Genomic DNA, 27536 nt, shown 5'->3' with positions numbered 1-27536 from the left:
ATTGATTTTTTGTTTCAATTAATTGTGGTCTGAAAAGACACTTTAAATTATTTCAATTTTTTAAAAAAATTTGTCGAGACTTAATTTGTGGTCTAATATGTGGTCTATCCCAGAGAATGTTCCATGTGCTGATGAGAAGAACGTATATTCTGTGGTTTTTGTATGCAATGTTTTGTAGATGTTTGCCAAGTCCAGCTGGTCTAAAATGTAGTTTAAATCCTGTGTTTCTTTGTTGATTGTTGCCTAGATGATCTGCCCAGTGTTGAGACAGGAGTTCTGGGGTGCCCACCTATTACTGCTTTGGGGTCACTCTTTTAGGTTGAATAGTGTTTGCTTTATATATGGTTGCTCTGACATTGGGTGCATATATATTTATGATATATTCTCTTGCTGGATAGATCTTTTTGTCATTATATAATGACCTTTTTCATATCCTTTTATAGTTTTTGGTTTAAAGTCTATGTTATCTGATATAAGAATTCCTACTCTTGCTCATTTTTGGTTTCTATTTGCATGATATATCTTTTTCTATCCCTTCACTATCAGTCTGTGTGAGTCATTACAGGTGACATAAGTTTCTTGTAGGCAGCATACAGTTGGGTCTAGTTTTTTAATCCGTTAAACCAGTCTATGTCTTTTGAGTGGGGAATTCAATACATTTAAATTAGAATTGTTATTGAAAGGTATTGTCTTACTCTTAGTATTTTATTGATTTTTGTATCATTGTTTTAAATATCTTTTGTTCTCTTCTTTCCCTTTTATTGTTTGTCTTTGGTGTTTATTGGGGGGGTTTGGGGGGTTTTTTGTTTGTTTTTGAGGTGATAAGATATAATTTCTTTCTCTTTCTTATTTACATATCTGCTCCACCAATGGGTTTTGTTCTTTCTTGTCTGTTCATGGTAGTGATTACTGTTCTTTGTAGTCCAGATTCAAGACTTCCTTGAGAATTTGTTGGGGGGATTTTGTTTGTTTTTGAAGTGATAAGATATAATTTCTTTCTCTTTCTTATTTACATATCTGCTCCACCAATGGGTTTTGTTCTTTCTCGTCTGTTCATGGTAGTGATTACTGTTCTTTGTAGTCCAGATTCAAGACTTCCTTGAGAATTTCGTGTAGGGCTGGTCATGTGGAGGTGAACTCCCACAGTTTTTCTTTATCTGGGAAACACACTATTTCTCCTTCATTTCTGAAGGATAATCTTGCTGGGTATAGTATTCTTGGCTGGCAGTTATTTTCTTTTAGTACTTTGAATATATCAACCCATTCTCTTCTGGCCTGTAAGGTTTTTTCTGAGAAATCTGCTGTTAGTCTGATAGGGGATCCCTTACATGTGACTTAATGCTTTTTTCTTGCTGTTTTTAGGATTTTCTCTTTGTCTTTGGCTTTTGACAGTTTGACTACAATGTGTGTCAGAGAGGACATTTTTGTACTGAATCTGTTTGGAGATCCTTGAGCCTCTTGGATATGAAAGTTGGTATCTCTCTCAATACCTGGTAAGTTTTCCATGATTATTTTGTTGAATAGGTTTTCAATGCCTTTTTCTTTCTCCTCCCCTTCTGTAATACCCATGAATCAGATGTTTGCGTGCTTAAGGTTGTCTGATAGCTCTCGTAAATTTTCTACATTTAAATATTTTTTTCTGCCTGAGTTATTTCAAAAAGACTGTCTTTGAGATCAGAAATTCTTTCTTCTACTTGCTCCACCCAGCTTCTTAAGCTCTTGGTTGTATTTTTTATTTTGTTGAATGAATCCTTCAGTTCGAGGAGTTTTGCTACATTCTTTGGCAAGGTATCTATCTTTTTGTAAGTTTCCCCCTTCATATCCTGCATAATTTTTGTCATTTTGTTGTGCAGTCTGAGTCTTCTTGCATCTCATTGAATTTCCTTAACATCGATGCTTGGAATATCTTCTTAGTCATTTCAAAGCTTTCCTGCTGTTTGGGATCTGGTACTTGATAATTATTGTATTCTTTTGCTGGTGTCATATTTTCTATTTTGTATTTCTAGTATCCCTACATTGATGTCTGGTCATTTGGTGGAGCAGTTACTTCTACTACTCTACAGTGGCTTATGAGGAGAGAGAGTCCCTTCTGTTGATATGTTTCATATTGAATGTTGGGTAGGGCATTTTAGTTTTGGTTCTTGGAAGATGTAATAGTGAAGTCTTCTTGTGGTTATTTCAACTGTATTCAATGTTGGAGTTGTCTATGTGTGCCTCTATGGCCCAGGCACTGGGGCACTCAGTGATTCCTTGCTAAAGTGAGTGACAGAGTGCTGGATCATCAAGGATGTAGGTGAGATCTCAAGTTCTTGGGATAAGTGTCTGGGTGCCTTGTCACTCCTTGGATGAGGCAGGTGATCCTAAGCAGACTTGCTGGCACCTCAGTTAGTGTCCTGTGACCCTACAGGTGCATTAAGGAGTACTGAATCTCCTCAGCTTGAATGGACAACTGTGGGTTGGTTTCTCTTTCCTCTTTCCTGCAGGCAGATGCTTCTCCTGGGTCCTTGCTTCCTCCTCTTTCCTCCTGCCTGTTAAAATTCAGGAACACCTCATTGTGAGTGAGGTGGAGCTCATCGTACTTGGGCTGGGCATTGGTGGGGAGTAGGATGGACTGCTGTATAGGGAGAAGGTTGGCCACAGCTTGCAGTACTTTGGGGCCAGGTAGTGGTGCCAGTGGTGGTCACAAAGTTGTGCTTTCTCTGTGGTTTGGGAACTGTACTGCAAAAGGTGGAGCTGCTGAGACACTTATCAGGAATTGTGCAAGGCCACTAGGAAGTGATGCAGTGAGGGGGCCCATCTAGCCACTTCTAGTGTACTGGGTGGGAACACTAGGCAGGCCTGAAGTGAAGTGACCCATCCAGCTGCTCTGGACAGTGGGCTAGACTAGTAGGTAAGCCTGTAAAAAAGTGACCCGTCCAGCTGCTTCTCAGCAGTGGGCAGGGCCACTAGGTAGTTCTGCAGTGAAGAGTCTGGTACAGCCACTTCTGGGATTGTTGGCAAGGCTACAAGGCAGGACTATTCAGGACAGAACTGCCTAGCTGCTTCTCTGGGAGGGGTGGATGCACTTTATTTCCACCAGCCCGAGGGCATATTCATTAGAGTAGAAACCCATGAGCTGTTTTTCCAGCTTGAGGTCTCAGGCACACACAACTCAGATTGTCGGCAGGGCTGGAGGTAGAGATAGGAATGGAACGTAATCCGCCTGAGGAGGGTCTGCCTCTCTGATCTCCAGCCAGGGATGTGGGGGTGCATTAGTTCAGCAGACTAGGGTTGGCTTCTCAGACTACAGAAAAGAGTCACAGCCACTGTAAGACCAGGCTTCACACTGCTGGGATCAGGACATTACAGCCTGTCCTACGAGTGTACTGGGTAGAGGTCAGAGCCTTAACACTGGGAAAGCACCTTTGGCTACTGGCCCCAGAGCAGGGCACATTCTGGTTTGAAGATTGCAACCTCCTGCATCAGCTGAGACCCCAAGGTTGGGGGGGGGGTGTACTGTTTGTGCTAGTGTTCTAGAGTGATGCGGTGTGTGTTTTCTAGGGCACTCCCCAGACTTGGCTCCAGGCTTGTCCTGCCAAAGGATTTGTGGACCTTTGCAGTGAGTACAGAGGTTGGTGTGGATCCTCTGCCTACCTTTTCACCACAAGGGAAAATTCCTCCTGTGCTGACCCCTGTGTTGGAGACATAGTGCCCCTCTCCCCTCTCTATGCTACCATCCTGGATTTTTGTGCTCCACAGTGGTCTCAACAGTCTCCTTCTGTACTCCCACACTCTCCCACTGATGCACATGACAATTTTTAGCTGTCTGTTAGTTGTCCTAGTCCTTTCCTATGGGAGGAATGTGCCCTGGGCACCGCTACTCTGCCATCTTGTCCCCCACTATTTAAAAAACATTTTAGAGATAGCACATGCAGAGTCTCAGTGGTGCGGAAAAAGCAAGGGCTCTTCAAAGCTATGCTTGATGTGAGGCTACCTGAGCTAGGAAGCAAAGATAGAAGTGGGAAAGACTGGACAATCAGAGGGAACCTTGACTTTACAGGCCAAGTAAGGATTTAGATTTTGATCCTAAAGACAGTGAGGAAGTATACAATATTCTCGTTGACCTCCCAGGCCTATGTAAGGGATCATCATCTCTCAATCCCTGAAAGCCTTCTACCCCACAGTTGGAGCTAGGAAGCTATGGCATATGGTAAGCGTTCAATAAATGTTCACTGGATCCATGAATAAAGAATGAGTAAAACACATATGGACAGTTTTGGAATTTTTTCCATTGTATGCTAGCATGATTTTGTCACTTCTAAGAATTCCTCCTTGCATATATCCTTTCTAAACCTAATCCTATTTGCTCTTGGCTATGTCTTCACTTACAATTAGCATACAGCACTGGAAATAAAGAACTAGATATATGCAACAACCATGAAAAGTAAGTCGATTCCAGCCCAATCTTTTTATGCCGTAACAACCATTTCCTTCTAGTAATGGCAAATTTAACAAGGTACATCACTAACTCAAGTGATGAAGGTTCTTGCCATAATCATGATAGATTATTGTGTTAAACTTCATTAACTTAGGTGATTGAGGAAGAGTGATTTGGAATTCACAAGATGAGTGAAAAGAGACCTGTTCTGGCTTGTTTAGAATAAGAAATACTTGTACATCCTTCTTGGGTTCATGCATAAGGTATAGCAGAAACCAAATGCTAACCAGAGGTTAAAGCAAAAGCTTTATTTTGATTTTTTTTTTTTTACAAACTGATAGTATGGCCTCATTTAAACAAGATAAAATGATAAACATAATTTGAGTTGATCCCCTCACCATTCAGTAATAAGTAGGACACATGTCCAGAGAGGGACGTCAGCAAGATGGTGACTAGAGGTGCCTGGCACTCATCCCCCACCCCCAATAAAAAAAGGACCCAAACAACAAGTAAAAAACTAAAATTCTGTGGAGCACAGAAGCCCAGGATGGCAGCACAGAAAGGGTAGTGAGGCATACTGCCTCTGCCACCAAGTCTCCCCGATAAGAATCAGCTTGAAGCCAGGAGGAACTTCCCCTTGAGGGCAAAAGTTAAGCAAAAGGCTCCCACTAGACCCCCTTCCCCTGCAGACACCAGCAATCCTCACTACAGGAGAATCGCACATCCTCACAAGTCCTGGGCCCAGTAAGTGGAGCTGCCTGGACTTCATGCATTATTTCAGAAGGATAGAAGGGGAAAGGCATAAAAAACCTATTTGATGAAATAATAGCTGAAAACTTCCCAAGTCTTCAGAGAGACATGGACATCCAGATCCAAAAACCCTAAAGATCCCCAACTATATTCAACCCAAAAATGTCCTCTTCTGGGCATGTTATAGTCAAAACTGTCAGAAGTCAAAGACAAAGAGAGAATTCTAAAAACAGCAAGAGAAAAATTTCACATCACAAATAAGAAAACCCCCATTAGACTAACAGATTTCTCAGCAGAAACCTTACAGGTCAGGAGAGAATGAGATGATATAGTCAAAGAACTAAAACATAAAAACTTCCAGCCAAGATACTATACTTCAAGTCTTTCTCAAACAGTTAAAACTGAGTGATTCACCACCACCAGACTGGCCTTATAAAAAATGCTTAAGGGAGTCCTATATCTGGAAGCAAAAGGATCACCATGAAACACATGAAAGTATAAAGTTCACTGGCAGAGCAGATACACAAATGAGAAAGAGAAACTAATCACATATCACTATAGAAAACCACCAAGCAGCAAACATAAACAATAAGAGAGGAAGAAACAATAAAATGATCAGAGATCAGTTTACAAAATGAAAATAATAAGCCAAAGTAATCCTGATCAAAAAGAATAAAGCAGGACACATCAGACTATTTGACTTCAAAATATGCTACAAAGCTACATAAACCAAGACAGCTTGGTACTGGCATAAAAATAAACATATAGACTAATGGAATAGAGAGCCCAGAAATAAAACCACATATTTTTGACAAAGATGCCAAAAACATACATTGGAAAAAAGATCGTCTCTTCAATAAATGGTGCTGGGAAAACTGAATATTCATATGCAGAAGACTGAAACTAGACCCTCATCTCTCACCATATACAAAAATCAACTCAAAATAGATTGAAGACTTAAATATAAGACCCAAAACTATAGAAATACTAGAAGAAAACAGGAGAAATGCTTCAGGACATTGGTCCGGTCAAGTATGTTATGAATAAGACCTCAAAAGCACAAGCAAAAATAGACAAATGGGGTTATATCAAACTAAAAAGCTCCTGCACTGCAAAGGAAACAATCAACAGAGTGAAGAGTCAAACTGCAGAATGGGAGAAAATATTTGCAAACTATTCATCAGACCAGGGATTAACATCCACAGTATACAAGGAAGTCAAACAACTCAACAACAACAACAAAAAATTAATTAAAAGATGGCCAAATGATCAGAATAGACATTTCTCAAAAGAAGATATATAATTGACTGACAAGTATGTGAAAAGCTCAATGTCACTAATTATCAGGGGAAAGCAAATCAAAACCACAATGAGATATCATCTCACCCCAGTTAGAATGGCTACCATCAAAAAGACAAAATAATAAATGCTGGCAAAGATGTGGAGAGAAAAGAACGCTCATATACTGTTAGTGGGAGTATAAATTAGTACAGTCATTACGGAGGTTCCTCAAAAAACTAAAAATAGAACTACCATAACATCCATCAATCCCACTGCTGGGTCTATATCCAAAGGAAAGAAAATCAGTATATATCAGAGAGGCATCTGCACTCCCATGTTTACTGTAGTACATATCGCAATAGTCAAAATGTGGAATCACCAAAGTGTCCATCAACAAATGAATTGATGAAGAAAATGTGGTCTATACAAGGGTACTTCAAAAAGTTCACGGAAAAATAGAATTAAAGATAATATGAATCTCCCCACAAACTTTTGAAAACCCCTCATGGACACAATTGAATATTATTCAGCCCTAAAAAAAGAATGAAATCCTATCATTAGTGGCAATATGGATGATCCTGGAGGACATTATGTTAAGTGAAATAAGCCAGTCTAACAAAGATAAATACCACATGATCTCACTCATATGTGGAAGCTAAACAAAGTTGAACTCATAGAATTAGACAGAAGAATAGTAGATACTAGAGGCTGGGAATGATCAGGGGAAGGAGAAGTCGGGAGAGGTTAATTAACAGATACAAATTACAGCTAGATAACAGAAACAATTTCTAGTGTTCACTGTGGGGTGACTATATAAATCATTAGCAATTTATTGTATATTTTCAAATAGCTAGAAGAGAGGATTTGCAATGTTCCCAACACAAAGAACTGATAAATGTTTAAGGTGATGGATATATGAATTAACCTAATTTGATCATTACACATTGTATACAAGTATCAAAATATCACACCACACCCCATAAATATGCACAATTTTTGGATCAATTATAAATAAAATAAATTTTAGAAATAATAACAGGTGGGAATGCATGAATAAAACCTACTGAAAACACTTACACTATAAATTTACTTTTTTAATGCAATCAAACAAAATTATAATACAAGGTAATCAATACCATGTGGCAACTGGATATTTATTAGTGTCATGATAATGACATCTTCGTATATACAGGAATTTTTTGATGATGGAGATGCTCATCTCCAAAATAAGTAAGCAAGATGAAGTTGAACACAAATAACTAAACACTCCAGTCCTCAGTGAACTAAAAAAGTATCAAATGCTCCAGCTTCCATGCCAATGCTGGGATATTTCTGTAGCATAATGCTTTCCAATTAGCATAAAAACTTTTCATTCTAGTAGAATATAATCAGGAGAATTAAATAATACTCATTTATTTCTGAAGTTCAAACAAATGTACATAAATTTTCTTAGAGATATAGAGAAAGACTTTTTTTTGTTTTTATATTTCCTAAGCAACTCTATATTGTACAAAGTTTATAGATTGATAAAGCAGGAGAGAAAATTATACTAAAGTCCTGTGAAGTGAATAAACTCTCACCAGGACTAAAATACATTCCATTTCAACACAACAGTTGTGCGGCTTACCAAAGAGGCCATGGTGAATCCAATGACTTCGATATAGCCATCGTCATGACGCTGAGGTTCAAAATCATGGTGATCTCCTGGGTTTCCCCAGGGCATTGTGCCAGCACAATATCTGAAAAGTAACATTAGAGACAATTAAAGACAGTCCATTTTTCTCATGATTATCATTAAGGATTAATTTATAGTTAGACCCAATGTTTATTTAATACAAGAATAGTTTTCTGTTACAACAGAAAAGAAAATGGACTTATTATCCCTAAAACATCGACCTGTAAAAATGGGCCATAATTTTACAAAAAAAGCATCCTCTTGCACTCAACTTTCTCCTGATTTATTATTTATCAACATTTCTCACTCTATAATTTTTATACATCTGTTTTCTATAATTTAGCATGAGTTATCTATAGGTGGTTTCAGGATTTGGTCTTGGGTGAAGACATATTATGCCAGTAAAAGAGTGAAAGGGAACTGGGGTGGGCAGCATTTACCATTAGATACATAATTAAGACAAGTAGTATCCACAGGAGTAGGGAAAGGCAATCAAAAAGAGATTAGAAAGAAAAGGGGAAATAAAGGAAATTTTTAAAGTAGAGAAAGGAGGATCCAAAGGTGGGGAGAAGAAGAGAAAGGAAAAAGAAAAGAAATAAAATAAAGAAAGCTAACAACGTTTTCTGAGAATCTAGCCCTTCTTAAACTAAGCTGAAAATACTTCTGGAATAAGATTGTAACTGACTATACTGAGTACTGCCAAGAATAATCAGGAGACTATGATATGCTTTCCTAGCCACAGATTTAAATACAACTCTCATTTCAATTAAATTCAGTCTAAACAGAACTGATTTGCAGAGTTTATATGTAAGCTGTTTAGTTGGGCAAATAAGAAAGGATTACAGATCTACCCCTTCCAAAATCTTGGCTTGGAAGCCTAGAATCTAATTTTATGCCACTGAGATAATGTGCTTATTTTGAATCTAGTTCATCTTTAATATCCCTTTCTCCTGAGGTATATAATAGCACTAAAGAGAGTTGACAACCTGGCTGGAAAATGCTACTCTAACTGATCCTATTTTTTCCAAAGCAATAAATCTGGCAATGATTTTGAATAAATTCCATATTCAAATCAGGCTGGATGGTTTCCAAACAATGTTTGGGAAACTGAAAACAGGGATTTATTCAAATCTATCATTCTTAGAGGCAGGAGGTGAGGGGAGAAAAGAACAGTACTGTAATTGAGAATTAAATAAAAATGTTCCAATCAAGAAAGCTGCTGGGTTTCTTAAAAACGGGTAAGTGTAGACCATGCATGCCATATCACACACAAAACCACCTACCACAGAGAACACTAAATAAACCAAATAGGAGAACAAAATGATCAGACCGGGCATCCTTTAGAAAGTCACTAACACAACTTATTTTCACTGTCTATACCTGAAATGTTTTTGTTATGAAAACAGGTAACTTCACATCAGAGTTCACATCAAACCAAAGAAACAATGTGAACAGAGCTTACCTGGGTATATTCAAAAATACTATACACTGGAACTTCAGTTCCTGAATCTTTGGGGTGAGATCTGTTCCATCACACTGCAACAATCGAAAACAGCAAAGGTTGTGAAGTAGTCATGAGTCTAAAATTATTTTCACAGACAACTGGGTTAACAATAGTTCATACCATGGTCTATTCTGCCCCTAACTCTGCTGAAGTGAGTGCCAGTTACTACAACTGAAAATTTATTCTGATTATAGCTTTACTAGACCCAGGCTTTAGAGCTCGGTTGTGTTTTGATTTAATGCAAAAACAAAGCTGCCATTTGGCCAAAATTTTTTTTCTCTGGTCTCACAATCAAAGAAAATACTATCACTCTTAACCTTTTATCATTATTAGATATTTAGGCTCACAGTATCAACATTAAAATATTTATGAACACTTGAAAGAATGAAAAGAATGACGCCCAAGCTAAGGCAGTCATCTGATTCAAATTATGGTCATAATGTAAGCATTTATTTTCTTTGCTTTTCAAGTAAATTTTTATTTTGAAAATGTTTAACTTGCTTTGAATACTTCTTAAAAGGTACATATACTTCAGACTTAAAAAAATATATATCTATTATAAATTACTATTGTCTCTATTAGTGATTTGTGCTTACAAATTTCATCCCTTACAGACTTTGGGCTTCTCTGACTTAGCAGAGTCTGGACACGGCCCTGGGTCTCGAGGGCCTCAGCCCAGGTGGGCCTCAATACCTTTGAACGTGGCTTCCACGTACAAAGTGATTAGTGCTGTCCTCAGGACTATTATCCTCTGACGAATCAAAGAAAAGATTTTCATTTCCTATTCTCCTTTCCCACTGGTGACAAAAGTCCAAAGAGAAAAACTCTAGTCACGATACAGACTTCTCAGTGTCAAAGGTAGAAAGCCTGTTTTATATCTGCTTTCCTCGTACGCTCATCACAGAATTTTTCCATTATTTCTCTTTTAGAGTAAGGAGGAAAGCATTTGCAAGCTCCCTGCCAATTTCTGAAGGTTTCTTTGAGAGAAGTTTCAATCTAAGCACAATGATTTTGCTAGCAGTCACAGTTGTCTCTAAGCACCAACATTCTTTACCCGGCTGATCTTAACACAGCCTAAGTTTTATGAGCATTCTCAAAAATTGTTTCCAGGAAATCTTACAGTCCTAAATGAACAAAACACTTTGTTATGTAATTTAGTTAGGAATCAAATTCTAGACATTGATTGAAGTTGTTTTTACAGTACTCTCAGCTACTGAGCAAACATGGAGTCTCCCAATTTATGTAAGGACTTGAAATGAGTTTATAAATGACTACACCAATGAAGAAAACAATGTAGATGTTTTAAATGATCAAAATTGAGTGTTTTAAGAAATTAAAACTTCCAAAAAATAGGATGTGATACATTAAATAGCAGGCAAAGCAGTATTGCTGCATTATAGAAAAAATCTATAATAAGTATTGTATTTAGAACAGAATTCATTCTTAAATTTTCTTATTTTTCTTCCTGGGAAACATGTCAGTGACTTAGGAAACTCAAATTATATAAAGATGAGCACCTTACAATGTATATGCTTTACAAAGTGTTCTTACATTTTACTGCATTAAACTGTACAATTCCTTAGAACAGCAGTTTTCAAATTTTTCCCTACTTCAAACACACCTAAAGGAAAATATTTGCATTCAAAATATGTACAAACTTATATACTGATAAAACAAATAACAAGAAGAAAATATGGAAAGTAGAGCAAATAATGCTGTATGTAGGATTTTGTTATTGTTCTGTGTTTTCTTGGCCTAGTATTCGTATGCATATTTACCTCTATATAAACAGAGATTATTACCTATTACACCCAAAACACTGACTCTACCCTACAGAAAAGATAAGATGGTCTGTTGTTGTTGTTGTGTGTGTGTGTGTGTGTGTGTGTGTGTGTGTATATATATATAAAATCACTCTAGCTAACCTTCCAATCTTTTCCTCTCAAACTCAAGAACACAAATAGTGATGTCATTATAGAAATATCCTTTTGTCCCCCTGTGTCACAGCACAGTGGTCAAAAACTGTTGCTTCAAAGACATGTCTTGTTATGCCAGTTATACGGAGGAGGAATGCAAACTCTTCTGGAAGGTTAAATAATTTCCCCAAAGTCATATACCTAGTAAAGGCCAACCTAAGAATGAATCCCAAATTGTTCACACTTAGTTTCTAATGTTTTATTTTTCTCCTCCTAAGGTATAATTACATAAATATTCTACCTGGAATAGTACATGTATTGGCTGATATCAAATCTTTCCTAGTTATTTGCTGCCATTTTGGCCTCTCAGCAAGCTTCTTTTAATCTCTGCTATAGCCACCCATGTCCTATCAAGAAAACTGCCAGCTATGAGAGAGAAACTTTCCCATGGTTACGAAGTATATAGAGTTTAATTTCATCTGGCTGCTTAGCAGTGTGCTGACATTCAATACAGCCACTGCCCAGCACTCAGTGGCTCTCTTGGCAGGACTGATCTTCCCTTAAATGAAAAATACTGAAAGAGGTGGTCAAGTTTATTTTTGGTTGGGTTGCAAGCAGCTGAAGAAACAGGCGAAGCTGGTGTTAAGACTGCTTCTACTTAAATTTAATAATCATAATTTTATCAAAATAAAGATCTTCACAGCTCAATGGACCATGCGTCTTTCATGTGCCTAGCTTTAAGATGGCAGTATTTCAGTTTTCAAGAGTCTTTACCACTAAGAGTTATTTGCTTTTCACTGTTATTATATGAAAACTGAAACATCAGAAAGTGATGCCAAGGGTTGTTATGCCAATGGTGACAGCCTTTGTCTCCTGTTTCAACTGGTTTAGGAGATTTGTGTCTCATAGATATACTGGTGATTACAAATTTTAATTTTTATTCTCTTATGCTCCTCCATATTCCTCTATATTCCCATTAGTGTAAGATGATATGTTTTTCTCTATTTTCATGTATATATTTCATTCTGACCCCTCTTGTCACATACTCTTATTCTCTGCCTATGCCAGGATAAATTTGAGCATGGCTATATTCCCATTCCTTTTTGTCTATTCACATATTTTTCCTTCTGACTTTCTTTTTCATGTTCATCTGTGCACAACAAGGTCATGTTCTTCCCTTCTTTTAACTTGGTTACTATAAGGAGTGATGTCTTTTTAATAACTAATTATATCCTATTTTAGAATGTATCACCTAGAGAAAGATAAATTTCTCTCTCCTTTTACCTCCAAGCCATTTATGTCCAAAGCCAGGGACAGAGACCCAGGAAGAAATAGCACATAAAATCCATTCAGTGGTGAGCAACCCTGACCAAGCTGGAGAGAGTCACCACAAAGTAAAGAAATCAATGCATTGTTCTCACATGGAGACTTCTCAGACAGCCCTGGAATAAAGACACTTGTTTGGTAAGCATCTGTTTATACTTCAAGATCTAACTAACCTCATTTCTTTGATGAAGGTCTACATGACCCCACCACAGTCTCAGTTGTCACTTCTTCCTTTGTGTCATCACCATATTTTGTGCATAGTGGAATAGCATTTATATCATTCTGCAGGGATTTATGTGCCCTTCTCCACGACCAAACTGTGAGTTTCATCAGGAGTAAAACCAGTCTTTCTAATCATCTTCATCCCAAGCAGTAAAGACATATCCGACACATAGTAAGTGTTCATAAATGCTGGCTGAATGAACTACACTAAATGATCTCTAAAGTTCTATATAGTCCAGTGATAAAAATGTAAACTGGTAGTTTGGAGTTTATTTTTTGTAGCACTCATATTCAAATGAAATCAATCAACATATTCAATACTTACAACAACTTTAACATGTTTGGAAAGATCTCTGGAACTTCTTTGCAGGAAATCAGAAAAAGCAGCCTATACCACAGGGAAATAAAGAAAGAAAATATCTATAATTACATGGTTAAGCCAAACCCTTGCTTTCACATTATAAATAGTTCTCAGTGACTCCAAATGATGCAAAAATATAAACAAGCTCTCCTTTTGCTGGACTGAAAGTAAGGCATGCAGTGGCTGTCAAGTTGAACTCTTTCTCTGTTTCCAAACTATAATCTGTAATAAAATTTAAGAGCACAGAAGGAGAGTGGAAAAGTGGATCATTCAAGGATCACTTTGGAGACTTATTCTGATCACCTTTCCTGACCATCCTCTTGTCCACTCGGTGCTGAAATGATCTTTAACTTGCCACTGAGAACAACGTCTCACTTCACCCCCCTTTCATTTCAACTCCCCCTATCCAGTGGCATAAATTTACATCACACTTTCTTTATCCACATTTTAGATGCCTTTTTTTTTCCTTCTCTAGTTACCCTTAGGGATGTCCCTGAGGAAGAAAAGAAGAAGAAAAAGGGGGTCCTTTTAATCTCATATATGTTTCCGTGAAAAATTTCCCATGTTCGGCCAATTTCTCACCCAAATGACAACGTGCACATATCCCGGTGAAAACTATATTCTTACCTAAGATTTTCCATACATCTTTCAGCCTACCTAATCTCCCCATTCCTTGCAGTGGCTTTGATGTTTGTTTTTCACATCATTCTGTGAATATCATCCTTTCTTGTGCAACATGAAGCCTCAGGACGTTAAAGTTCAAAGAGGATGAACACCAATTCTCTTCTGACAACTAGTTTAGGAAATACACCTTACTTTCATTCTTAAACCAAGATGTTAAACATTAGCAACATCGAGACATACACAGAAGCGTCTGAGATGTGTGTAATTATTGTTAAAGTAGTTAGCATCTTTATTATTCAGTGAATTAGTATTAAATAACATGTAACAATTATACAATGAAATATATACTTACCCCCGCATAGAACATTTTATTCCGAAAACGACTGTTGAATTTCTCTGGATTTGCTTCTGTGAAAGAAGAAAGGTAGTTTCATTATAGTGACCTCATTAACGGTGGTGACTTAGACTAGCTCCCCTACTTCCTTCCCCACTCCCTTCCCACTCTACAGATACAATAAATCCAACAGCTTTGTTGTCATCTTTCCCTTAGCTCCAGGCCAGTGGGTACAGTGGCCTAGTGCTACAGGTACAATTGCCCAGTGCTAAAAAAAAGTATAGTTCCAAACTAACAGCATTGGAGTTAAATGGGAGATTTTTTTGAAATGCAAATTATTAGGCACTATCCCAGACCTACTGAATTAGAATGTCTGGGTGTGGGGCCCAGAAATAGGTGGTTTAACCAGATTTGCAGGTGATTCACATGCACATTAAATGTTAAGACACTGGATTCTTTTTTTAAAATAAGAGGGATGGCTGGGACATGGGCAAGGATGAGAGGGGAAGGAGGAAGGAAGTATAAAGATGATTATTTGCTTTGACCTCCATAAACTATGTGTGCAGCTTCCAACTGTATTTAAATATGGGCAATTTGGACAAAAATTAATGAGTAATTTGCTTTCACATTTTGCAAAAACTCCAAACTACCATCTGCTTTCTTGCTTGTAACAGGCCTTGAAAAATCATTTTGTTTAATGGAGAATACACACACACACACACACACACACACACACACACACACAGATGGCCTACTGAATGGACTCAGGGCATATTACAGTAAAGGCTCTGTCTGAAAAATGGTTTAATTTTGAGTTTGCTCCCATATGTTACGTAGGTTGAAGACCCAAAAAGATGAAACAAGAATCAACATCTGAGAATTTTCATATGAACTCAAGAGATTATAAAATCCCTAAAATATTATTTCCTCAAATGTTTCTTTTCTAATAAAATTTCAAAACATTCAAAAAGAACCTACTGTATACACTTAGCCTTCTGCTATTTTATCCCATATGCCAATTAATTTCTTCTTAGGCTAGGGCTTTCCCCAAGCCATTTTCCAAGCTGGCTACTAAGCTGAAAGTCTCCAAGCCCTAACCCTTTTTTCAAATAGCAATTCCCTACAATTGTTGTCTACTTGAAGAAAAGCAGCAGAGTTCACTCACAAAATCTGGGAAGAACAAAAGCTACAGGACCTCAAGAAATAATCCTGGACAAATGACTATTAGATTATTCTCATGAATATTAGAACATAATATTAGCACATGACATGGAAATTGGGTAAAGGACTGCAAACTTAAAAAAAAAAAGGTAGTGTTTTTGTAGATTGGCTCTTGAGAGCTATCTACTTACAGTTTCTATATTACAAAATTTCTCCTTAACTATTCACTGTGTTCTACCAAATTAAGTACCCTAACCCTAGAAACAAAATAAAACAGAAGGTAAAAGGTTAATTTATAGGGTATAGTAAACAAAAAGAAGATAAAAATGGTATAAATTGCTCTACCTCCCTGATCTCCCATTCCTGGCCCCAGAGTTGATCATTTCACAGCCGAGGTCTTCTCCAGAAAAAATGTGGCTGCAGAATGACATGTTGTATCTGACATTTTTTGAACCAGATTAGACTGGGTACCATTTTCAGTTGTGTTAACTTTTTTGCTTTACAAAACCAGAAGCAAAATGAGAATCTCTTCTGCTATGCAATTTATCATAAGTACATAGGTCTTAAATTAAAAAAAATAAAAAAAATCAGATCCAGCCATCAAGCAAGTTACAAGAAATGGAAAATGGCAGCCCTGGTCTGGCACAGAAGATTTTCTGGGCATTAACATCCACAGATATTAAGGGAATCATATATCAACTATTAACATTTACATTTTTTATAATTTATGTTTTAGGAGATACATCTTTATGAAATTTTCCTAGGAGCCTTGAAGAATTACAAAAGTTTTTTTGGTAAGAAATAAACTATATTTTCTCTCAAGAGATAGGCTATTTTCTGTAATACTCAAAAAGACTAGAGTAAAATTAAGAAATAAATTGAGTTTCTGGTGATTTTCACACACACTGTTGATAAAAACATCTCAGATGTAATTTAACTAGATAAAATTCAATGAAACAGGTTAAACTAAAAAACAGAGATCAAAACACTAACATTCAGAGAGGTGTCAGAAAGACAGAGATGTAGGGGAGTCACACATATGCTTTGGCTTTGAGGACAGAAAGGGTGTAAGGGAAATCCTGTTAGTACCTGAAGAAGAAACCTATATGTTATGCTATTAATTTCCAGATTGAGGCTGCTTTGGCAACTGGACCCTTTTCCCATTTTTATATCTACACTATTCCAAAAGAATTCAGAAACAAAGGTTGGCTGGAACTAAGAGAGAGATGCCGGCTTAGTGCTGGAACTTCATCAATTCCAGCAGAAGCCAGGCCGTAAGAAAGCAAGGGATAGCCCGCAAATAGCAGTACCCAGTCGTTCCCCATTGGCTGTTAAAAGGAAGAGACTGGATGGTTGACTGTGTCTATGTGTAATTACAGGAGTTGATGAGCTTTTGAAGAAGACCAAAGAGTGTGAGCTCTAACGATATCAAGAAAGGGGGGATAAACAATTGGGAAAGGGCCAGTGAGAAAGTTTGCTGGCTCTCATTCTTTCAGGGAATTGTGTCTGTTAATTGGTATAAGGTAAACCACAAAAGGCCACTCTTAGGAAAGGTTAAAGTACTCAAAATATCCCGAGACTCCAATAGCCGAAATATCCATGGCTCACTGCTCCCGTTGCTGGGTTGCCTGTTGTCCTCTTCCACAAGAAGAGGGTGGGAGACAGTGAAGTGCAAACACTCACTGTGCATGTCTGTGCCACTAGCCTATTTACGACCTACTGGGCACCAACAGTATCTTCACTAGTTTTCTATTCCTGCCATAACAAATCACTACAAACTTGGCAATTTAAAACAACATCCATTTACTTTCTTATAGTTGTGTAGGTCAAAAGTCTAGTTTGGGCTCTCCTGGGTCCTTGGCTTTGGGTCTCACAAGGCCCAGATCAAGGTGTCATCCTGCTGGGCTCTTATCGAGAGGTTCTGGGAAGAGTTCATTGCCAAGCTCATTCAGATTGTTGGACTGAAATTCTCTTTCCTGGCTGGCCACTGGCTGGGGTTATTCCCAACTTCTACAGACTGCCTGCATTCCCTGACTCCTGATCCCCCAAAATGGCACATCAAGCCCTTCTCACACTTTGACTCTGACTTCCTGTTCTGCTTTTCACTTCTGCTTTTAAGGGTTCATGTTATTACATCGGGCCCACCCAGATCTTTCACAATTATCTTCCTGTCTTAAAGCCAGCTGGTTATTAACCTTAATTACATATAAAAAGCCTTTTTGCCATCTAAGGTAACAAAACTACAAGCACAACACCAGATGGCAAAGATGAGGGAGGCCAAAATCCTACTTGCCAGTGTCCACCCGCCAGCCCCATGATTCACATCCCTCCCATTTGAAAAATGCATTCACTCCCTTTAAGGTCCCCAAAGATCTCATCATATTAGAGCATCGATTCAAAATCCAAAAACTTCATCTAAATCTCATTAGCTCAAACATTCTAAATCTTATCATCTGAATCATCTAAACAATCTGGCTCTGGATGTAATCCATTTATGATGATGATGGAGCTCTGGGTATAATCCATTCAGTTGACTAAACATATTAGCCCCATCCTTACATACAACACAATAACATATGTGTCATCAGAATGGAGATCCTAAAACCCTCCTTTTGTCTGTGATTAGTCTTCAGTTTAGCTTTAGCCCCTTTCAAATGTTTATTTCAGCCTGGCTGTCATCATCTAGGTCTTGGAAGGTTCTGAAATAAACACATTAACTTATTTAACACAATTTATTTATTCCCTCTTCCTGTCTCACTGAGCTCTTCCTCCTTTTCCCCCTTTATTGGCTCTAGTTAATCACCACTACAGACTCTTTTCTTTAAGCTAGCCAATAGCCTCCCAAATGTGTCTTCAAAAAAGCAGGAAGTGCAAGATAACTGAGTCACATGGTGTCCACAGTGCTTCCTGTGGTAGTATATGATGACTGTGCACCGACATTCACACTGCATTTGCATTCCACACATATATCATTTCTATGTTTCCAGCCACTGAAATGGTTGTTAGCATTGCAAAGGGCCTAAAAGGTTGCTTAGCTCTCAACACAGTTTCAACATGCTTCCTTCTCTGTGGAGCTTGCAGACAGCAGCCTCACCCCTTTGTTCCCCTATGATTATGCCCCTAAGAAAGAATGCACTTAAATTCTGGCCATTAGTTGCATGCTGCTCCGCTGCCATAGATTTCCACCCAACACCAAGTTCCTCAAGAGCCCAGATAATACAAGCTCATGAAAGAATGATGATGAAATATGTATTAATTTACCTCCTTGGATGCTTGGTATTTTATTAATTAACTTACATTGACTATAATTTTAAAGCCAACAATTTTTTAATCGATTTTGCATATTCATGGAGCACAAAGCTGACCATCACACCCGTGCCTAAGATGACCAGATCAATACTATTAGCATGGCCATTACCACAAATTGCAATTATTCCCCATGTCCCCCACCCAAACTCTCTCCAACCTCCCTCTCCTACCCACTTCCATGCCTGGCAACCCTAGGCATGTTCTCTTGCTCTGCAAGTCCAATGCACCACTGTGGTCTTTCTTTCCTTCCTTCTTTCTCTCTTAGCTCCCGCTTATGAGTGAGGATATGTGGTATTTTTCCCTATGTGCCTGAAAGCCAGCATTCTGATATTTCAGACATGTGGACACATGAAACTTATTGGCCAAAATTGATGGGTCAAATCTCTCAGGTAAGAGACCACATATAAATGGAATCACAAAACCATACCCACAAAGAGTCATGTCAAAATGTAGTTTTTAAGCATTGCTCATGAAAATTCAGTATTACACACATTTTTTAAAAAACCTAATATATGGAACAAAAGATAAGCAATCCTATGTTCTTCATTTTCAAATAAAAAAGCCAAATTACATCAAAACATAGAAAAAGAAGTTTAAAAACTCAGTATGTTTGATTATTTGTATTCCTGAAAATATACAATGTAAGACAATAATAATAACATAAGTCAACCCTTGTAATCTTAGGTTTTATTAAATGTAAACATTTATGAGACTTCTGATGTCCAATATAATATACTGCTTTAGAATATGTAAGAATTGGGGGCCGGCCCCGTGGCGCACTCGGGAGAGTGCGGCACTTGGGTGCACAGCTGCACTCCGGCCGCAGGTTTGGATCCTATATAGGGATGGCCCGTGTGCTCACTGGCTGAGCGCGGTGCGGATGACACCAGGCCAAGGGTTGCGATCCCCTTACCAGTCACAAAAAAGACAACAACAAAAAAAAAGAATATGTAAGAATTGGTTAAAAATGCTGTATGCATATGTTCTGACTTGCTTCAACTAATCTTAGCTCAAATTTCCTTTGACGAGATACTGAAAGGAGAAACAAGCTCACATCTAAAGGTAAAATGAAAACATGACAGTGGACCCAGATACACATTCCACATGGTAAAATACACTTCCAAGATTTTAGAATTGAATTACTACTCACATTACCTATGGGCACTTTTGCCAACTCTGTATGTTGACAAGCAAGGCTCCTTGCCTCATAATTCAGATTAATGGATTTTTTTCTTGCAACTATTAAAAATACATAAGCACATGCACATGTACATACAAACGCATATTCCATGTGCATGTCTTTATCACACTCCTTTACTCCATTTTCAACTTCTTGACTGAAATTCACGTCAAATCCAGTTTGCCTGAGGCATATTAGGGAGATATCTGTAAATATGAGGGTACTTCAAAAAATTCATGGAAAGGTTCGTATTATCTTTTCATTCTATTTTTCCATGAACTCTGTGAAGTACCCTCGTATAAGCAAAGTACCTATGTGTGTAAGAATATGCAATTTGAACCCCATATAACTCCCACATCTTCCGTATTTTCTCCATTGGATACTCACCCAATCTTAAGTCTTCAGTTATCGTGTATACACAAATGACTCAAATTCATGCCTGCAGTAAAATCACCACCTTCAACTCAAATTGTGTACAGTATTTTAAAAACCTTCCCTTCTTTCCAACATCAGCTCCCATTAAGGACAAATATTTGTATCAACATTATCCTTTTTTTTTTTTTAACACCATAGCAAAATCTTTCATCGTGTACTAATTGCTCATCTAACCCATCTTTATGACAAGCTCATTTGTCTCTTTCTACTTCTCTTTCCAGTTTGACATGCTCTCATCCACTTTACTTGTCTATATCACATTCCTCTCTGTATCTCCCAATTGTATTACCTACTATGCTTTCTAGAAATTTCCCCCAATTTCCACTGGTCCCACTGAATTCCTATATTATTTACTGCCTATACAACTAATCTTGCCTTTATTGTATATTACCTTCTACTGCTATGTATCTTTTATCTATGGGGCCTATCCCTCAATTAAACATTCCATTACTGCAACCAACATTGAGACAGCCACTGGGCTGGGACTAGGAATATAAAAATAATTAAGAGGGGTCTTTTGCCCTCATGTAGTTTACAGTGGAGGAACAGGTCTGAAAATGAAAAGTAAAATGTTATTTTATGTATGCTATGAAAAATGTCTATATAAGATGAAGTGGTGGGCACATAAAAGGGGGATGTTCCGAAAAGTGTTCTCAAGGGAGGTATACTTGAATCTTGAATGATGAGTAAGTTCCAGATGAAAAAGAAGATTTCAGAGAATCACAGACAGTGAGAATTTCTCAAGGGAAAACTGTGCTTGAGCCTCAGTGCCTGGACAAGAGTCTGCAGTGTGTCCTTTGCAGTGATGGTAGTGATGAAATTTAGCAAGCTACTGCAAATGACACCTTTTTAAAAAACCTGTCAGTTTTCTATGATACGAATCATGACACATTCATAATCCTTTGAAATGTGCTGATCTGCATGTCTCTGTATATTCAGTGAAAATAGTAAATCCTAAATCAAATTTAAACACTGCCTCCTCTAGAGTCATAATTGTATTTCCTTGACCTTGTGGAATAAACTTTAACTCTTCTGAATAATAAGTAACTTCAATGAGCCAGTAAAATTTAATCATCCAATCTCAGACTAAAAATCTGATGTGTTTAATATCCTTCATGTCCAAAATGTGACAATCTCATTCATATAGCTGACAAAGTGAGACCTAACTTTGTCACTGATAACCATAATCATTGTTAACATAGCTACACATAAGCAGATTGAAATATTTTCAATGCACTTCCTGAAGCACTGTCATAATGCAATAATGATGAACTGGGCAAGACTCCAGCTGACAATTACATGACCAATCCTATTACATCTCCAAATTCTATTCTGAACGATTGCACTTGCTGATACTTATGTAGCAACGGTTCAACCATGAATGGTTTGGCTACTTCAAGAAGAAAAGAGCATCTCTGTTTTCCAACCAAGTGAAGTATACCTTCTTTCTAAACAAACATAGAAACCCAAATTATCAAATGCTTGCTTTCTCTATAAACAAAGTCAATCAAAATGTTAAGACTATCCTTACTCCTTGCTTGATTTTCCAGTGGTAATTCTAAAAGCATTTGCACAGTAATGATACTAATAAACTGTTCCAAAATAAATGTCACTTTAACTGTCCCTTCTAAAATTAATACAATATAGGTAGGTAAGCTCAGAACTGTCAATTCGATAGGTTATTTTCCGATCTATGCCAAATTTTTTTTCCTCAGCTAAATTTTTAAAAATCCACCTTAATTAGATCTGTATTTATTACCCATTTCATGTTGATGTATTGGCATAATTCTCAATTTAAGGTAATCTATTTTCTCAACTAATACTTAATAGGTTATTCTATCCAAGCTCATTTTTTCACCATGGCTCTCATGAAGCTTCTCACCCTCCAGGTATTTTGGCAAATAATATGTTCTGTCATGAGGCCTCAAACTGTGAGTGTGAGAATAGTTTAAAGTCTCAACTATAAGTATTCTTGGTTTGAGAACAACCACTCACTATCTACCAACAAAAATAAGTAAGCCCACCCCAATTAAAAATGTGTCCTTGCTTATTTTTCCTTTTCTTCTATAACTTAGCTTAAGATTTCTTCACTCACCAGGTAAAAGTATGGAGAAAATCCAGATGAACAGAAAACAGTTTTTAAAAAGTACATTAGCTTGAATAATTATACTTCTTATTCATAAATAATTATTTTTATTTAATGTAAAAAGCATAGATTAACAGGTGCTGGGCCGAGCCTGTGGCGCACTCGGGAGAGTGCGGCGCTGGGAGCACAGCAGCGCTCCCACCACGGGTTCGGATCCTATATAGGGATGACCGGTGCGCTCACTGGCTGAGCGTCGTGTGGCCGGTCTCAAAAAGGACAAAAAAAAAAAAAACAGATGCTGAGAAGTCCACATCTCTGATCTAGGTGTATAGCAATACCTGGTTCCAGTATGTCATGGACATTTATTTTTTACCATCTCTATCTCACCATCATGTACCCGTTACTTTCAATCTCCATTATCAGCTCTTCAGTGGCTGGTTTTCCTCAAAGGCTCTGCCTCACATGCAGGGAAAATGTTTGCAATTCCATTCCATCCTGCATGAAAACACTTACCCTAAGCCTCAGCTACAAATGATTCAAAGATTAATGCTTGGTTAATCTTTTTTTTTTTTTCCTTTTTGTCTTTTTTCATGTCCGGCAACGGATCGCAACCCTCAGTGTCGCTCCCGTACCGGACCAGGACCGGCAACGGGATCGCAACCCTCGGCGCTGTGCCCGCATCTTGCTCAGCCAGTGAGCGGGAACCGGTCTGTATGTGGGATCCGAACCCTCGGCGGGAGCACCACCGCACTCCCAAGCGGTGCACTGTAGCAGTGCGCCACCGGGCCAGCCCTGCTTGGTTAATCTTTTAACCAATTATTTTATAATGACACACATAAAACTATGTACATGTACATATACACAATATGCATATTCCACTCTAAAATTAAATAGTCCCATAGCTTAAAATAAGAGAAGATCATCACTTTCCCCAAAAGAATTCTCTTTTAAGCCTGGTCTTTTCACCTTGGTACCTCTCTCTGCTCCCCTCTCTGATGCACAGAAATTTTATCACAGAACAAGGAAGTGTATCATTAGAATAACTTTCTGATTAATTAGACTCAATATTAGACTCACTAGAATGAGCTTGTTGTCGGTCACTTATTCATTTAGGCCTCTTTTTTTATGCCTGTCTTGGGAAAATCTGTATTAGCGATAATTGTGTTACTTCGCAAGTATTGCTAAGAAACTTGGGGATCTTATCAAGAAGCCCAGACCCAGAGTCTCCTGAAAAATATGAGAAAAAAATGGGATAAGAAATGAAGAATGAAATTCCCCACTTACTTCTCAGATTGACTCTCCTTAAACATAGAAAAGGCAACAGGTTATAAACGTTGGTCTCAGTATAGGGCCTTCCAAATAGCTAATCTCCAAGAAATGTCTATGGCAGGGAGACAAGAGGGGGGTGGTGTTTCTGATTTGGAATATCTGAGGTTCCATTAACAACAGTCCTTTCTGTCTGCGATTTTCTGGCTAACCAGAGAGAAAGACCAAACTACTGCCGTCTCTTCAATCAGTATTGTTTTTGTTTGGCACAGAATTTTATCTCTATAAAGCCTGTCCCCTCAAAGACTCACGACACCAGGGAGGCAAAAGTCCACTTTTTGCTGAATTCAGTAAAGGACTTTACAGATTTTTATTTCACTTGTATTCTGCATTGTAACGGTCTTAATCCGATAGCTCCACTCTTGAATTCCAATGCATAAGAGCATTATTTTCTCTGCTTTATTACTGGAATCTGAAATTTTGAATTATAGCTTTTAGTACTCTGTATTTCAAATTCTATGGTTTAAACCACTTAACACTCTTGCAGAACTTAAAGGAAAGGAAGCAAAGTACTTACTCATTTATGTCCTCTAATCTCACATGTTTCTTAATAACCTATCTCCTAAGATTATTTTGTTTATATAAACATATTCACAAGGAAGTAGGTAGAGTTATAGCTATAGATGCGGGCATGCACATAGATGTACAGTTTAGTTATATTAATAGGAAGAGAGCTTAAGAGAGAGAATGAGAGAGATCAAGAGACAGAGAGAGATTGATTGTATCTACAAAGCATATATCAAAATCCTAAACTTTCTCAGCTCTAAATGGCATAAGAAAAATTTTAACCATGTCATTATTTTATCTTATTTCCCTCTCAAAAATTGTTTTTCTCCCCCAATCTTGACCCAACCTCTTTTACTACTTGAAATTTCCACGCAGTCTCATTCACATCTACATCTCATGCAGTGGGGACCCCCAGCACTTTCCCACTTAAACTACTATGCCCCTTTACTACTCTAAGTCTATTGTTTCTTTCATGCACACAGGGAGGATGTCCTTTTTATTTTTCCTACCATATTTCAATGGCTCTGGTTATGAAGTATTGAACCTTAATAACTAGTGATTTGTGAAGCTGCAAGTATCCTAATACCTACAGTAAGAGTCTCTTTATCACTTTTTAGTAGTTCCCTTACTTCAAAATGTACAAACTTAAAGATTAACATTTCTGAGGCCTGGAACATACACCTGGTCCTGTCCTTTACTACCTTTGAGACCCTAAACAACTAGGTCTCAGGGTCCCATTGAAATAAGTTCCTATCTTGTCCAGCTCCCAGTGTCATGATGAAGGTTACAATGAAACAACGCTGATGCACACTGCCAACACTCAAGTGATATGCAAACAAAAGGGAACATGCAAAACACCTGCTGGAAACTTCCTCCCTGGGAGATGGAAATGGGACGTGGTCCTCACCTCTGGATTCATGGAACTCCAGTGTGACATGAGCATCAAATCCAAGGCTGAAGTAATTATTGAAAACATTCAGAGGAAGCTGCAATGATAAACAAAGGTAGAGGGTAAAGTTATGTGTAGCCAAGCAGAAAGAGAAAAATAAAACCTGAAGCCAGACACCTATCCCTATGGCAGTCCCTCAGAGAGAGATCAGTCACAATTCAAAGTAGAGGGTGCTTATATAAAAAGAACAGGGGATTCTTGAATTAATTCATTAGTGAAAGCTTAAATCAAGTAATTATCTCAAGAAATATAAATAGTATACTAAACAAGAGCTACAAATACCAATTATTATATAAGAACCATTCTTGTGTATGTTGTAATAATAGAAACTGGTTAAGCTGAGGGATGCACATTTGCAATAGTTACAAAGAATGATCCACTAAGCAAAATTAGAAAGTAAATTCAATTGTAAGAATAATGCCTAATCTACTTAATCAGCGAAGAGCCTTTTTCAAGAATTTATATTCAGCATATGAACATTGTAATCTAAGATAAATACTTGATTTGTTCACCCATCACCTATTTCAAAAACTTATTTTATATACTTTTACATTTATATTTAAGAAATAAGGCCGTGGAAACCATTCAGCTATAGCTAACCTGGAAAGGAAAAAAAATACACAAAAAAGTCATATTTATATCAGTATTATTCAGATTTCCATTTAATTTATCGAACCTCAATTCTTTAATATGACCATGAAATCTGCAATCACAGCCACACAGATGCACAAGTAAACCTTTACTTTCCCTCCCAGAGTCCTCTGGGACCCTGGCTGTTACCGCTGCAAACTGAGTGAGGAAGAGAACGAAGCAGCTTAAAATCCCATATTAAAACTGCAAAACTTAGAATTAGAAAAGCGTGTGGAAAATGCTAGAAGAGAAAGGGTGGTTCTCCCATTTCTTCTGCAACTGAGAGTAGAAGACAAACAGTAAAGTAAATAAGCAAAGGTAATGTTTCCAGAGAATTATCAGGTTTATGCCCAAAATTGAACTGCACCTGTCTTCGGTGAGAAATATGTGTTTCAACCCTCAAGATTTCAAAAGTAAGTTTATTACAGTGTTTCATAAGCCCCTTGATCAGTAAGATCTTCTGTTTGCCTGGAGGGAAAACTTTGTCCCATTAAAATAAAAATGAGGGCCGAGCCCGTGGCGCACTCGGGAGAGTGCCGCGCTGGGAAGTGCAGCAGCGCTCCCACCACGGGTTCGGATCCTATATAGGGATGGCCGGTGCGATGCGCTCACTGGCTGAGTGCGGTGCGGCCGGTCACAAAAAAAAAAAAAAAAATGAAATGAGAGAGAGAAAGAGAGATATTAGTGTAGAAAGAAAGAAATTGGATTGCCTTGGTCTCTAATGGAAGTAAGAAACAACCCCACATAGAAGCCCCTGAGTCACAACCCATAAGGATTCAGAAGACAAATCAGCCCTTAGAAATGGTTTCAACTAACTGGAGAATAGGGAGAGAAATTAAGGATGTAAAACAATGCCAAACCATGTCTCACTCTTCTGGCTTCATATTTGAGAATGTCCAGTTCCTGCACTTAAACAAAATACCAGTCCTTAGCAATGACAGCATGGGTTGGTGATCCTGCCAAAAGCACAGATATGTTCATCTCCCCTACCATTTATGTTCTGTTGGCTACAATTCTAAGCCATGTCTTAGCATCCAGGGATAGCTAAAAAGAACATCTGGTCACCATCCCTTAAATAATATCCCAATTTAGTTTGTTTTAAGTTATTCACATTTTCCAGGAAAACTTGCTCTGATTTCCTATACATCTTCTCAAAAATTCATTTTCAAAGACATTTAATTATCTGGATTAATGTTCCTTGGCTGTACCAAGAAGCCTTTTCATTTCTTAAGCTGCTGCGAAGATAACTTAATATGAATTTCTATTGTAGGACTAACCATTCTGAGTATAGTAGGAAAAGGACCTTAAATTTTTCATATGGTACTCTTCTTTCTACTTTGGCTGTTTTCTATCCAATTTCTGTAAGTCAAATAAACTAGAAAATCTCAAGATGACACTTGTAGTCTAAACAACATTATGACATTACAAACTCAAGCTCAACCCAGTAATCATATCTACTAGAAACCTTGTTAATTTCAGGTTTTACTGTTCAGGTGGAAAAACCATGCAGGTAAGGCAAAGCATGGTTTAAGCTATTTTAGCA

At 37.7% G+C, this 27536-nt stretch overlaps 1 protein-coding gene across 1 annotated transcript in view; it reads right to left on the bottom strand.

Moving 5' to 3' along the window:
* Positions 1-27536, bottom strand: part of DGKI (diacylglycerol kinase, iota) — a gene marked incomplete at its 3' end in the record, with an annotated part of 182455 nt that overhangs the window by 45974 nt on the left and 108945 nt on the right. The window contains exons 14-18 of the mRNA XM_008566126.1: positions 25322-25400; positions 14429-14484; positions 13417-13479; positions 9586-9659; positions 8076-8187 (exon numbers count right to left, since the gene is read on the bottom strand). Of these exons, the coding sequence (XP_008564348.1) occupies positions 8076-8187; positions 9586-9659; positions 13417-13479; positions 14429-14484; positions 25322-25400 (384 nt within the window). The remainder of the gene's footprint in view (positions 1-8075; positions 8188-9585; positions 9660-13416; positions 13480-14428; positions 14485-25321; positions 25401-27536) is intronic.

This window comes from Galeopterus variegatus, unplaced genomic scaffold (assembly GCF_000696425.1).
Source record: "Galeopterus variegatus unplaced genomic scaffold, G_variegatus-3.0.2 Scaffold223, whole genome shotgun sequence".
NCBI classification, from domain to species: domain Eukaryota; kingdom Metazoa; phylum Chordata; class Mammalia; order Dermoptera; family Cynocephalidae; genus Galeopterus; species Galeopterus variegatus.
This window is presented reverse-complemented; position numbering and strand designations above follow the sequence as displayed.